The following is a 14,826-nucleotide window of genomic DNA, read 5'->3' as shown; positions in this document are numbered from 1 at the left end:
AAACAATCTACCTTGTGAGGTTTTCCTTGTAAGTTTGCAAATTTGTAATCTTCTCTTTGAGAAAGAGTGTTCTCAAGAATTGAGGTATATTCTTGAGGGAGTTGTAAGGTTATCTCTTTGGCCTCAAAAGAAAGAACAAATTAGTGAATTTGTTGGAAAATCCTTAGTGTGGATAGCTAAGGTAATGGACGTAGACTTTGGTTGAGAAAGTCGAACCACTCTAAATCGCTGTGCAAATCTTTTCAATTTTCTGCAAAAGCTTCTACCAAAATTTTAATTGCCAATTCACCCCCCTCTTGGCCAATTCCATCGATCGATTAACTCAACACATTGTGGGGTGTAAATATAAAGAAATTTAACCCAATTTGGTTAAAAATCAAGTTAAAAACTAAAAAATATGGGCAAGGGTAACGATACTGATAGAACAATACTGATACTATAGGCTAAAATGAGATGAATTAACTGAGTAGTATCGATACTGATTCAATCAGTATCGATACCGAAGAGGTAATATTGATACCATGATAAGGGTATCGATACTAAGCAACATCGAATTAAAAACCTGTATCGATACCGTAAAGGGGTATTAGTACCATAGTATGGTAGTATCGATACCATGGTAAGAGAATCGATACTAGGCAACATCGAACCTAAAATCAGTATCGATACCAGAAGGGGGTATCGATACCATAGTATAGAAGTATAGGTACTAGGGTAGTAGTATCGATACTATAGAGCCAAAAATTTTAAAAATAGGTTGATATTGTTATAGAAAGTTAATGATATATCCTTTTGAGTATTGTTTAAGTTTAATGGTTAGAGAAAAAAAAACTAACTTTAGGTATGGTACCTGTTTTAATGGATGCTTAAGTAGATCAGAACCAAGCTCTCAAGACAAGTAAAACTAAGGGCAAAGACAAAGTACCAGAGTAATCAGCCTTACGTTTTGGATACTTAGAGAGGAAATTCAGGTGAGTACATTTAATTATGTATGTATATGTTACTGTAGGCATAGTTGTATGATCTATTAATGGAAGTATGGTGATTACCAAACGACACTAAGAGTACAAAAATTGTAAGATATTCATACTAAGTGTATGAATTTTCGTATGGGCACTATATGTGCAAACTAAGAAATTCTTACCAAGTGTATGAATGTTCGTATGGGAAAATATATGTGAAATTGTTAGAAGTTTATAATAGAAAGGTGAATTGTCGTAATTGTAGTGAATGAGTAATCCATGTAAATTATAGAAAAAATTGGTATTACTGCATTGGCATTATGATTATAAATCGTAGAATGTATAATGATTGAAAGGGGTTTGATATTATGAATGATTACTATAGTAGAGACTGCTCTAAAATAAAAGATTAATAGGCCTAAATGTGCTTATGACAGAAAGGTGTCATTTTATGCCAGTTAGATGAACGCCTAAGTGCCTTTGAGGCCTAACTGTGCTTATGACAGAAAGGTGTCAATTATGCCAGTTAGATAAAAGGCTAAGTGCCTTTGAGGCCTAACTGTGCAATTGGTAGAAATGTACCAATTATGGCAGTTAGATGAACGTTAAATAACGTTGAGTAAAAGAATAATGGCCTAACTGTGCAATTGGTAGAAATGTGCCAATTATGTAAATTAGATGAATGGTTAAATACCGTTGAGAAAGAATAATGGCCTAACTGTGCAATTGGTAGAAATGTGCCAATTATGCCAGTTAGATGAACGGTTAAATAACGTTGAGTAAAAGAATAATGGCCTAACTATGCAATTGGTATAAAGGTGCCAATTATTCTAGTTAGATGAACGGTTAATTACCGTTGAGTAAAATAATAATGGTCTAACTATAGAATTGGTAGAAATGTGCCAATTATGTTAGATGAACGATTAAATACCGTTGAGTAAAATAATAATGGTCTAACTGTGTAATTGGTAGAAAGGTGCCAATTATTCAGTTAGATAGTGTTGAGTAAAAGAATAATGGCCTAACTGTGCAATTGGTAGAAAGCTGCCAATTATGTCAGTTAGATGAAATGTTAAACACTGTTGAATAAAAGAATAATGGATTAGCTGTGCATTTGACAGAAAAGTGTCAAATATGAAAGTTAAATGAAAATCTAAATACTTTGGGGAAGAAGAATAAAGAAATTGAAATGTGATATGAATGACATATAAGTGATATGAAGGGATGATATATATATATATATAAGGTACAACAATGCCTAACTAGTATAAAGGGATGTTATAAAGAAAAGCATAAACAGAACATAATGGGCATGGAATGATACCCAAATGAAAATATAAAAAAGGTGTATTAAAAGTACTTAAGGTGTTGCCTTAATGAGTACAAAAGATACATGATCAATTAGCACCTTAGTGCAATACATGTATAGTACCTTCATATTTAAAGTATACAGGGTAAATAAAGAATAAAAAGGGAAAGATATACAAAAGGATGAGTATGATGGTATGAAAGAATTTTGGTTGAATCAAGAATGGCTCAACTGGTCCTTATAAATGACGAAATTAAATTCTTTATTCAGTATTCATAAGATATTGTTGTATAATTATAATATCATTGCAATATTATGTATCACTAAGTAATTACTTAACGTGTGTTTATTTCATGCTAGGTAAAGGCAATGATTAGCTGCGTAAGGAGTGTAGCTGTTGCAGCAGCTTTCATCAATTAAAGGTTGACTCACCAGTAACATTATGATAATCTTACACATTTTGAGAACTTAGTTGGCATGTAATTAAACTATAGTAAATACTTTGTAATGTACTAATGTGAAAGTTTTAGTATATTATCTTTATAAATATCATGTTTTCAAATGACATAAAGTTTTATAACGTGATGTGACCTCTGTATCTCTTGTACGTAAAGGTATACGGGATATGATTGTTACATTTATTGGTACTAGAGCTACAGGTTTAGCCGATTCTCAGCAAAAACTTAGTTCAATTGAAATTAGATAAAGGGGATTACATGCCATTAAGATTGTCAAAGTTACTGATATGGTGTCATTAAAGTGTAATTGATGACACTCCTTACTAATTGAAATGTTATTACTATGTATGTTCTAAAAGATGTCAAAATCCTCTAACTCGCGTAGAGCGGGGGAACAAGAGATGAGAGAAGGAACTGATAGCGAAAGTTACGAAGCTAATAGTGAGCAATTGATTCCATCTGAAAATGCTAGTGCGCCTGTACATCAAGGGATGTCGGTACCAGAGTATGGAGTTTTTATGCAAGATCTCAATGCTATGTTGACTCATTTTCAACCTCCACCTACTCCTCCAGTACCTAGAATGTTGATCCCAAAGGAGCTGAAGAGTTTGAGAGCTCTAGAGTTTCGAGGAGATGAAGTTAAGGGTCCTACAGAGGTTGATATATGGTTAAATTATGTGATATTAATGCTTGAAAGCCTACAATGCTTAGATCAGGAAAAGTTGGGAGGAGCTATATCTTTACTTAGAGGATCAGCTCGAGTATGGTGGTCCAACACTACGAAGTATGCACCACCGGAGCAAGTCATTTGACAATTCTTCCTGGAAGAATTTAAGAACAAGTATGTAGGTGAACAGTTCAAACGGGCAATGCTGTTAAAGTTCTAAATTTGAAATAAGGTGATCGAGAAATACACGAGTATGAGGGTGATTATAATAAGTTGAACCATTTTTCTACGGAGGTAGTTCAAAATGATAATGCCCGACGCAATTGGTTTATTGAGGGGTTAAGGTCAAAATTAAAAGAAATGATTTTGGCTTTGAGTTTGCCTAACTTGCAAGAAGTTATTAATCGAGCCAAAGCTATCAAGAGAGCACAAGAGGAGACATTAGTAACGGAACATAGTTTACAGATGGGGAAAAAGGGTTAGAACGCCTTCAATTCCCCATTATGTTAAGAGAGGCAAGGGCTCAAGTTCGAGAGATTCAGACAAAGAGGGTTCTGCAGTGATTTCACAGAAAATAAAACAGTCTTAGTCGGTTGTTGCTAGCTCAGGTAGAGTAGTTGAAGAAAGAATAGTATGGTTGTATAAAATTGGCAATGAACTGATTCTATTTCAGGGAAACAAGTGGTGTTTTGAGATTAAATTTTATGGTGAACGATGTTATGAGGATTGGAAATTATAAGCGTATTACAAGGTTTTTGGAATAGGATTGAGATCCAGGTTATTAAATCAGAGTTAGAAAATTGTTTACAAGAGGTGTTAATAATGTGAACAGTACTGGAACACAGCTGAATTGAAATTGCTAATTTAAGTAGAGGCATAATCTGGTTTTGAAAGAAATGTTATCTAGTATCTCATTTGAATTCCTACGATATCCATTGTTATTCCTTTTAATGTCAGTTGCTGTTTGTTTCACCTACTCATTTCCCTGTTGTTTTAAGTAACTTGAGGTTAGTATTAACTTTGATTGCTTGTTTCTGCATCGAAGGTGGTTCCAACATTGTTCAGATGCCTTTTTCTTTGCATTTGTTAACTACCTTTTTGTTTTTCTAAAGGGTATCTGCTTGATGATAACAGTATTACAGTTGACTCGACTGCCTAATATCAATGTACAGTGGTTTCATTTATCATGTATATCTTAAATATATTTCATTCCATGTCCTGATAATTCTTCATGGACCAGGTTGCTACAGTGCTTCTCTGTTGTGCATTCGTTTATGACATCTTCTGGGTTTTCCTATCACCACTTATATTCCATGAGAGTGTGATGATTGCAGTCAGCATTTCATCCCAAATATTTTGGTTTGACTCCATTTAAAGTATTGGCTTTTTGCATCTAATAGAACAACCGTATCTTTTTTACTCAATTCATTATCATCGGTCATGCAAATTTGTTTATATGGAAAAACCATGGTCTTTGTTCTCTCACTTTTGTGTACTAGACAACATCTCTCATCTGAAATCATGTTGTCAACATATAATCTCCTGTCTTAACACTAGTTAGCCTATGGTATTTGATTAAGGCCCTAAAACAAGTTTCTAAACTTGAAAATTCCTATGAATGAGTCTGATGAAGTGTAAGCCAAGCTGATCCCTCACTTATACTGAAGTTTGTTTATTATTTTAAACTCTTAACAGCTAGTAAAAGTTTTTAGATGCCTCTGTGTATGAGGGGTTACTTCATATGTAAACTGGTTCGACTGGTTGGTCGGTCCAACTGTGTGTGTGTAGAAATTGACACTAGTTTATACTTACAGTAAAATGTAAAATCTTGCTTCTAATCCATTTTAATAAAAGTAGTTTTGACGTATGGCAACCTAAAGACATAATATAAGGTGACCGTTCAAGGATGAACCTTTATCTCTTTCTTTTTGCTCCTATTAATAGGTGGCTCGGGGTGACAATAGTGGTGGAGAGTCAATTCCCATGCTTTTGAGAGTTCCACAAGCTTTTGATCCATGGGGTGGTTATGATATGATTGGATTCGGTGACATTCTCTTTCCTGGTTTGCTTGTTGCATTTGCTTTCAGGTACTTCATTCGTTTATTGTGTTGGTTTCCATCACCAAGATGCAAATACCTGGTTCACTGAACCGGGTGTTTGTCAAGTTGCTTCATTCAGTATTTGATTTGTTTTTAGTGTCAATTTCGGGTTTTAATGATGATACTGCATACTGGTCTGTTGCCTTTATTATGCCCTTGTTTATGAATGGTTTTCGTCTTTTCCCTGTTTGTGGGTTTAAGATTATATTCCCTGTTTGGTTGTCTCAGATACGATAAAGCGAACAAGAATCACCTTGCCAATGGGTACTTTGTGTGGTTGATAATTGGTTATGGATTTGGTAAGTGTTCATGCATCATCAAACGTTAATACATGCATACATAGCCTATGTACGCATACCATGTTATTCAGACTCGTATGAGTGTTATATGTGGGTATATTCAACTCATTCTATGTTTTTCCATATATTCCGTGGGTCTTTAGAGGCCATATCTCCACACTCATGTCTGAATATTGTATTGGACATAAAAGGAAGAGTTGGACTGACATGGTGTGTGTATGTGGATAAGTTTATTAATTGACACATCAACAATTTTTAATAAAAATTTAAATTAATTAATTATATTTAGATAATATCCAAGATTTTAATTTAAAATTTAAAATATTTAGAGGCAGGATTCACCCAATATTCAACAAGCATATCAAATCTTAATTATATTTTATAATTATTCATTCAAAAATTTCAAATATCCAACATATTTCAAATAAGATGAAAAGTACTTTTATTAAATCTAATACAACAGATCTCAAATAATAGGAATTCTGTCCGGTGCAACTGTGCATGTTAAGACCCGAACTTAAATGGCTCATGGAATACTGCTTGATTGTTTCAGGTTGATATTAATTTAGAATTGCCTTTAGGTTCTAGATTCTGAAATGCAGTTCTTGCTCTTGGGAAACAAATTGAATATTGAATTACATGTCATAAAGATCGTTGTTTGTTGGAAATTTAGTCATTGAAAGCCTTGATTTAGTCATAATCTGTGAGATATTCTAGGATCTGTTTTCTATGTAAATATAGAAAGTAAAAGATGTAAATCAAGAAAAAGTAGGAAAGTAGAAGCTGTCAAATATTGGCTCTAATTAGTTTCCTCTTTTTGTTGTAATTTCCCTATGTATAAAAGGAGCCTTGTACTCATTCAAGAAATAAGACACATTATTTCTTCATTCTTTTCTAATTTGGTGTCAGAGCCATAATCGTGTCTTAACCCTAAAACACAGCAGTTCCAAAATCACCGTAGTCATGTCCGAAGTCGCATCGGAAATCACCTCAACCCCTACTGCGGCCACTCCGGAGCACCACTCCAATTCTCATTCCGTCCAAATCACCACCATCCGCTTAAATGGTGACAACTTCCTCCGATGGTTACAATCATTCCGGATGTATATTCGTGGGCAAGGGAAAATCAGTTACATCACTGGTGACAAGAAGACTCCTACTGTTGATGATCCGCTGTACGCCACTTGGAATGCTGAAAATTCCATGGTTATGACATGGCTGGTCAATTCCATGGAGGAGAACATAAGCTCCAATTACATGTGCTATCCTACTACAAAAGAATTGTGGGATAATGTTAGTTAGATGTATTCTGACCTGGGCAACCAATCTCAGGATTTTGAGTTGACTTTAAAATTGGAGGAGATTCGTCAAGGAGATAGCTCTGTCACCACATATTTTCATTCGTTGAAAAGGCTGTGGCAGGATATTGATCTCTTCAACACGTACGAATGGAAAAATACTGACGACTGTAATCACCATAAGAAAACTATAGAAGATAACCGTATTTACAAATTTCTTGCCGGCCTCAATGTTGAGTTTGATGAAGTACGAGGAAGGATTATTGGCAGACCTCCTCTTTCATCCATTGGCGAAGTATTTGCCGAAGTTAGAAGAGAAGAAAGCCGAAGGAATGTCATGCTCAAAAAGTCAAAAAGAGGAGTACTGGTGAGTTAATTGAAAATTCTGCCTTATTGAGTGATGTTGCAGCCTACAAGGCAGCAAACTACCAGCGCAGGTCTGATGATAAACCACGGGTCTGGTGCGATTTTTGCAACAAACCCCGCCATACACGTGAGACATGTTGGAAAATTCATAGCAAACCTACTAACTGGAAAAGCAACAAGCAAGGAGAGAAGAATCGTGGAATTCCTACTGCAAGTGAAGCTGACTCAGGTCCCTTCAACAAAGAGCAGATTGATCAACTCTTGAAACTAATAAAATCCAATTTCTCATCCGGTATACCTAGTGTTTTTTTGGCACAAACAAGTAGTAATCCTAAAGCCCTTTCTTGTCCAAATTCCTCTCCGTGGATAATAGATTTCGGAGCCTCATATCACATGACTAGTTTTTCTCATTTATTTAATACCTATTCACCTTGCCCTGGAAATGAAAAAAATTAGAATTGCCGATGGTAGTTTTTCACCTATTGCAGGAAAAGGACTCATTAAACTGATAGAGAAAATTAATCTCAATAATGTTCTTCATGTTCCTAAATTAGCCTGCAATCTTTTGTCTGTCAGTAAACTATCTAGAGATTCTAATTGTTGCATTACCTTCTTTGAATCACATTGTGAATTTCAGGATCGAAACTCGGGGATGATGATTGGACGTGCTAGGATGATTGAAGGTCTTTATTTTTTTGATGAAATATCTATCAGTAATAAAAAAGTTCAGAGCTTTAGTGGTACTGGTTCAATTTCTGTTCGAGAAAAAATAATGTTGTGGCACTATAGACTAGGACATCCTAGTTTTCTTTATTTGAAACACTTATTTCCAGAATTATTTAAAGGGATTGATTGTTCTTTTCATTGTGAAAATTGCATTTTTTCAAAAAACCGTCGTTCCCCTTATTTACCAAAAGATTATCAGGCCTCCAAACCTTTTTATCTGATTCATAGTGATGTTTGGGGCCCTTCTAAAGTTACTACTATTTCTGGTAAAAGGTGGTTTGTTACTTTTATTGATGACCACACACGGTTATGTTGGATTTATCTAATGAATAAAAAGTCTGACATGAAAGATTTATTCAAAAAATTTTACACTCTGATTGAAAACCAATTTCAAACCAAAATTAATATTTTACATTCTGACAATGGAACATAATATTTTAATGAGCACTTAGGTGATTTTTTGAAAGAGAAAGGGATTTTTCATCACTCTACATATCGCGATACCCCTCAACAAAATGGCATCACAGAACGAAAAAATAAACATTTACTTGAAGTAGCACGTGCCATAATGTTTTACATGCATGTTCCCAAATACTTATGGGGTGAAGCAGTTTTAACAACCACTTACTTGATAAATAGGATGCTTACTAAAGTGTTAACATACAAAACACCACTCGATTGCCTAAAATCATCTTTTCCTGGAACAAGGTTGTTTTCTGATTTACCTGTCAAAGTTTTTGGATGTACTGTCTACGTTCATGTTCCATGCCAATTTCGTTCAAAACTTGACCCACGTGCTATTAAATGTGTTATTTTAGGGTACTCTTCAAATAAAAAAGGGTATAAGTGTTTTGATCCTCAAACAAAAAAATTTCTTGTGAGTATGGATGTATCGTTTTTGGAAACAAAACCTTATTTCACAAAAAATTCTCTTCAGGGGGAGACAAGTGATGTAGAAGACAATTTTTGGGACATTTCTATCCCACTACCCAATGTCATTTATCCTACACAAAAACCACGCATTTCTGAGAGTGGTCGCTTTGAAAATCTAAATTCAAGTGTTTCTAATAATGATTGCCTAGGAGAACCAGGTTTGTTGGTGCCTAATGAAGGAGATTCTCGTTCAGGGGGAGAAGTACTACAAACTAATCAACGTGATTTGAATTCTGAGCTTCAGTTTTATACTAGGAAGAAATTTCATCTGAGAAAAAGACTCATATATCAACCCTGCACGAAGCCAATATGAAGATCTGAGTTCTGGTGTCGAAACTTCAGGTAATCCTATCCCTACTACACCTTTGATTTACTCCACTTTGTCCAACAATTCACCTAGTATTCTGATCTTGATGTCCCTATAGCACTTAGGAAAGGTGTCCGAAATTGCACTCAACATCCCATTGCAAAATATCTTTCCTATCACAGACTATCAAAAAACCATAAAGCTTTCACATCTAGGATTTCACATTTGTTTGTTCCAAAGAATATACAGGAAGCATTGGATGATCCAAATTGGAAATTAGTAGTCATGGAAGAGATGAATGCACTAAGGAGAAGTGGTATATGGGAGATTGTCGATCTACCCAAAGGAAAGAAAATAGTCTGGTGTAAATGGGTGTTTACAATAAAATTAAAGCTGATGGAAGCATTGAGAGATACAAGACGAGATTGGTGGCTAAAGGCTTTACTCAGACATATAGGATTGACTACCAAGAGACTTTTGCTCCTGTTGCTAAAATAAATTCTATTAGAGTGTTGTTATCTGTTGCAGTGAACTCCGATTGGCCTCTACATCAACTTGATGTTAAAAATGCATTTCTCAATGGTGATTTGGAAGAGGAGGTGTATATGAGCCTACCGCCAGGATTTGAGAAGAAATTTGGCAGTAACAAAGTATGCAGATTACATAAGTCACTATATGGACTCAAACAGTCACCAAGTGCTTGGTTTGACCGCTTTGGAAAGACAGTTATCAATTATGGCTTCTTGCATAGTCAAGCTGATCACACAATATTTTATAAACATTCAAAAGATGGTAAAGCTACAATTTTGATTGTTTATGTTGATGATATTATACTCACTGGTGATGATGAAACAAAATTAGCTATTCTGAAGAAAAGATTAGCTAAGGAGTTCCAAATTAAGGACCTTGGAGCTCTTAAGTATTTCCTTGGAATGGAATTTGCAAGATCTAAGGAAGACATATTTGTCAATTAGAGAAAATATGTTCTTGATCTCTTGGAGAAACATGTCTACTTAGTTGTAAGATGGTTGAAACTCCGGTTGAGCCAAACTTGAAGTTACAAGTTGCTAAGGTTGAAAAAGTAAAGGACAGGGAACAATATCAGAGACTTGTAGGGAAGTTGATTTACTTGTCTCATACACGGCTTGATATTTCTTTTGCAGTTAGCATGGTAAGTCAATTCATGCACTCACCAGGGGTGGAGCATTTTGAGGCCGTCTATAGGATCTTAAGATATTTGAAAGGAACTCCAGGAAGAGGCTTATTGTTCAAGAAACATGGACATCTTCAAGTTGAAGTCTATACAGACGCAGATTGGGCAGGAAGTGTTACAGACAGAAGATCAACGTCTGGATATTGTTCCTTTGTTGGAGGAAACCTAGTTACATGGCGGAGTAAAAAACAAAATGTGGTAGCTAGAAGTAGTGTTGAAGCAGAATTCAGACCCGTTGCCCATGGAATCTGCGAGGCTATGTGGATAAAAAGAATTCTTGAAGAATTGAAGTTTTCTTACTCGACTCCAATGAAGGTCTATTGTGATAACAAAGCTGCTATTGCTATCGCTCATAATCCAGTTCTTCATGATCACACGAAACATATAGAAGTGAATAAACATTTCATCAAGGAGAAAGTCAATGCGGGAATACTATGCATGACATATCTTCCAACTGATGAACAATTAGCTGATGTACTAACGAAGGGACTACACAAGAAGCAATTTGGTAAGCTGACTAGCAAGCTGGCTATGGAAGATATCTTTAAACCAGCTTGAGGGGGAGTATTGGAAATTTGATCATTGAAAGCCTTGATTTAGTCATAATCTGTGAGATATTCTATAATCTGTGAGATATTCTAGGATCTGTTTTCTATGTAAATATAGAAAGTAAAAGATGTAAATCAAGAAAAAGTAGGAAAGTAGAAGCTGTCAAATATTGGCTCTAATTAGTTTCCTTTTTTTGTTGTAATTTCCCTATGTATAAAAGGAGCCTTGTACTCATTCAAGAAATAAGATACATGTTATTTCTTCATTCTTTTCTAATTTGTTTATTATTGTATTTAGTTTGGTTGAAATGCTATTACAATCTGAGTTCGAAAACGAGGAAAGATCTATGATGAAGCTATAGTGAATATGCTTAATTGTTTGAAATTCCACATACTGCAGGCCTCTTATTTACATACCTAGGGTTATATCTGATGAATGGGCATGGTCAACCGAAACTCCTCTACCTCGTTCCTTGTACACTAGGTAACAAAGCACTCTCGACTCCACCCAGACAGTCCACATAGTAAAAGGCTCTCATGTGCTTCCTCTTTCCGTTTCTCCGTCCTCATGCTTTTTCTCCTGTTTTGAAGGTGTTATGGTTTTATTAGGTTTGGTAAGAGGAGAGCTGAAAGAGCTACGGAACTACAGCCCCGAGTCACCGTGGACCACGATGAATCTCCCTGGAGAAGCTTGAAGCAGGTAACTTTTTCGTAAAAGATGGATTTGCTGATCCTCATAAGCTAATGGCGTATAAAACATTGGATCTTTGCAAGGACAGAGGACGAATTGGTGTTAAAATTTGATTAAGCAGTTAAGGTTGCCACCAAATGTTGCAACATTTCTGGAAGGTTAGGCACAGTTTCAATTACTTCAGTTTAAAGATACTTATTTTAAGGATATTCAGATATAGTGAGAGTTTATCATTTAAAGATATTAAGTTATAGTGAGGGTTTGTAACTTTAAAAAGTACTCGTTTGTTATAAACACAATTTCAATTACTTCAGTTTAAAGATATTTTAAGGTTATTTTTTACAAAAATAAAGTTTGTTTTGGTTTATTCATACTCTAGTTTTGGTAAAATTTAATCTCACTAATATTTAAAGAGGACTGGTTGGAAATAGATATGTGCGGTTCACACTGCATGTAATTTCTATGCTATGCTCCATAATTAATCTATGTTATTGGATGTGTTCGTATACATGACCATTTATGGGTCTAGTCATGATTGATATGACAAATGCCACTTTGATTCTATATGGATATAATTGATGGACGAGATTGTTGTATAATACCTATTGCATGATAATAAATTTTGAACTCACAAGGTTATACATTTATCAAGAAACATATGTTGCCCAAGTGAGAAATTATTGGATTAAAATTCATAATTATGGACACATATTTGTAATGTATATTGTTATTATAAAATATGACATAAATTAAGTGACCAATTATGTTATAAATTTATAAGGTATTATAAATATCATGAAAATAAAAATAAAAATATTATTAAAGTTGAATTTATAATTTAATGAGGGGTAAAATTATAAATATAAACAATAATTGATTCTTAAATCGGCTATATAAAGGGGTTATGATCCCAAGACATAGATCATCCTCGTATTTTCTCTTATCTCCATTAGAGAGAGTTTATTCTCAAGAAAATTATATTTTCTTGTAAGATCACAATCAAGAGAGATTCAAAGATTTCAGCCGATTAATTCATATACGCTTTCGCATTTTACATTTTATTCTTGATGATTTGATAGGTTTAAATCCTAATTGTTTTCGACAACAAAACTATTTTTATCATCAGTCACACCCTAAAAGAACCCCAAACATACTTATGAATCCTTAAGTTTATACGAACAAAAATCAACTCAAAATAGGTAAATTTAATGTTTTAGGACCTTAAATATCAATACTCTACACTCCGATATAAAAGTTGTAGACAAAGTAGTAAAAATACATAAAAGTATTTTAGTAGTTTAAAAGACTATGGGGTGTTTGGTAAACAACTTTTTAAAGAGGTTTTTAGTGAAATTTTATTTTATTATTCTATTTTTAGTTGTAGATTCTCAAATATATTTTAGTTAAGAAAATATAGCAAAACATGAAAATAAAAAATAAATGTAGTGTTGATATTTTATATAAGATTAATATTTGTAAATATTGTGGTCAGAAAGTATTTTTGCGAGGTAGGGTTGCTCTGGCTCAACTAATGCCAAAGTAATAATTTCTTCAACAACAGACTCCATTTATCTTACTGGACATTTAATATTTTATGCTCCTATGAATGAAGGTGGAGCTATTATTCTCCTGCTCTTGTTATTTTTTGTTTTCCTATAGAGATCATCTTAGGCCTTGAGCATTTTCGTTGGTCCTTCAAACATTTCTTCCCAATTCCCAAGGCATTGATCCTATTTACAGGATGTATGAGCCAATCGGATCTTCTAATAGAATTTGATTCTAAAATATTTGCATCAATAACGGGTCCTTCAAGAAAAGGGCATTCATTCATCCACGGAGTTTCCGGAAAAGTATTATTAGACTCTTTTGCTATCAATTTGTTCCGTTTATCCTGTTGTTACTTACTTTTGAATCACCAATCTCAATGTGTCCATGCATCAAACGATCGGTCAAAGGGTGTCTTACAGGTAAAACATGCTAATTCAGTTTGTTTAACAAGCTAGTTTAGTTTTTTGTTGCTGCATTTACGGTTGTTAACTGTGAGTTACCGATTTGTTATAAATCAATAAAGTTAGTGATCAATTTATTACTTTTAAAATTTTAGTGGAAAAAATAAAAACTTACTTAAACAATAGTGACCATTAAACATTAGTGCAAATAAAATTTTCATTTGTAAGATATCAAAGTATAAAATTATTAATCAAAATTAAAAAGAGAAAAAAAAAACAGATTTTCCATTAAATAAAAACAATTAAAAAATATGAGCGATTTTTCAAAAATTTGGCTACCTTTTCATTATTAGGTAAATTACAAATTTCATCACTGAACTTTACTCTATCTTATTTTATTCACTGAACTTTAAAAGTTTTCAATTTTTTCAATAAACTTAATACATTAGATTTTTTTCACTCCTCCTTTAAATAGCTAACAGCGTTAAAATTGACATTGTTTTAAAAAACTTTTACCAAAACGATGTCATTTTGTATCTATATAACAACCCATTTATAACGTCGTTAGTGAGAAAATGGTTGAGTGACAAAAAAAACTCAATGTATTAAGTTCAGTGATGAAATTGAAAAGATTAAAGTACAATGAGTGAAATAGGAGAAAGAGTAAAATTCAGTTACCGAATTTATAATTTACCCTAGAATTTTATATTTCAGCTAAATTTTTTCAAAGACATGGCTGCCTTCCTAAAAAAAATAAAGATTTAATGTTTGAAGATTGGGAAAACAAAAGGATTTGATAAAAGAAGATAATAATTTGAAATTTTTTATTCATAAAGAAATATAATATAAAAAATAAATGTGATTTATAGTCATTTAATTGGATAGATATTATGAATGAAGTGGCAAATAACATTCATAAAATAAAATTTTCCACTTACATGGTAACAAAAAAAATAATTTAAACATTTAATCTTCATTTGATTAATCATTCTAAAATTATG

At 33.6% G+C, this 14,826-nt stretch overlaps 1 protein-coding gene across 1 annotated transcript; it reads left to right on the top strand.

Moving 5' to 3' along the window:
- Positions 1-2,553: 2,553 nt before the first annotated feature.
- LOC120201018 (signal peptide peptidase-like 3) lies at positions 2,554-5,902 on the top strand. The gene is made up of 5 exons (XM_039201716.1): positions 2,554-2,559; positions 4,509-4,562; positions 4,637-4,729; positions 5,341-5,483; positions 5,724-5,902. Exons 2-5 carry the CDS (start codon positions 4,521-4,523, stop codon positions 5,821-5,823), a joined length of 378 nt encoding a protein of 125 aa, XP_039057647.1. The 5' UTR covers positions 2,554-2,559; positions 4,509-4,520; the 3' UTR covers positions 5,824-5,902.
- The last annotated feature ends 8,924 nt before the right edge of the window (positions 5,903-14,826 follow it).

Source organism: Hibiscus syriacus, unplaced genomic scaffold (genome assembly GCF_006381635.1).
Source record: "Hibiscus syriacus cultivar Baekdansim isolate YM2019G1 unplaced genomic scaffold, ASM638163v2 tig00006753_pilon, whole genome shotgun sequence".
NCBI classification, from domain to species: domain Eukaryota; kingdom Viridiplantae; phylum Streptophyta; class Magnoliopsida; order Malvales; family Malvaceae; genus Hibiscus; species Hibiscus syriacus.
The sequence above is the reverse complement of the archived record's forward strand: the minus strand, read 5'-3'. Positions and strand labels throughout refer to the sequence as shown.

Bases quoted from the DNA above. Each gene is read 5' to 3' on its own strand.
- LOC120201018 (XM_039201716.1), top strand. From the start codon at position 4,521: ATGATAACAGTATTACAGTTGACTCGACTGCCTAATATCAAT. The intron at 4,563-4,636 runs GTACAGTGGTTT...TTCATGGACCAG, and splicing joins CTCGACTGCCTAATATCAAT to GTTGCTACAGTGCTTCTCTG. The intron at 5,484-5,723 runs GTACTTCATTCG...TGGTTGTCTCAG, and splicing joins CTTGTTGCATTTGCTTTCAG to ATACGATAAAGCGAACAAGA.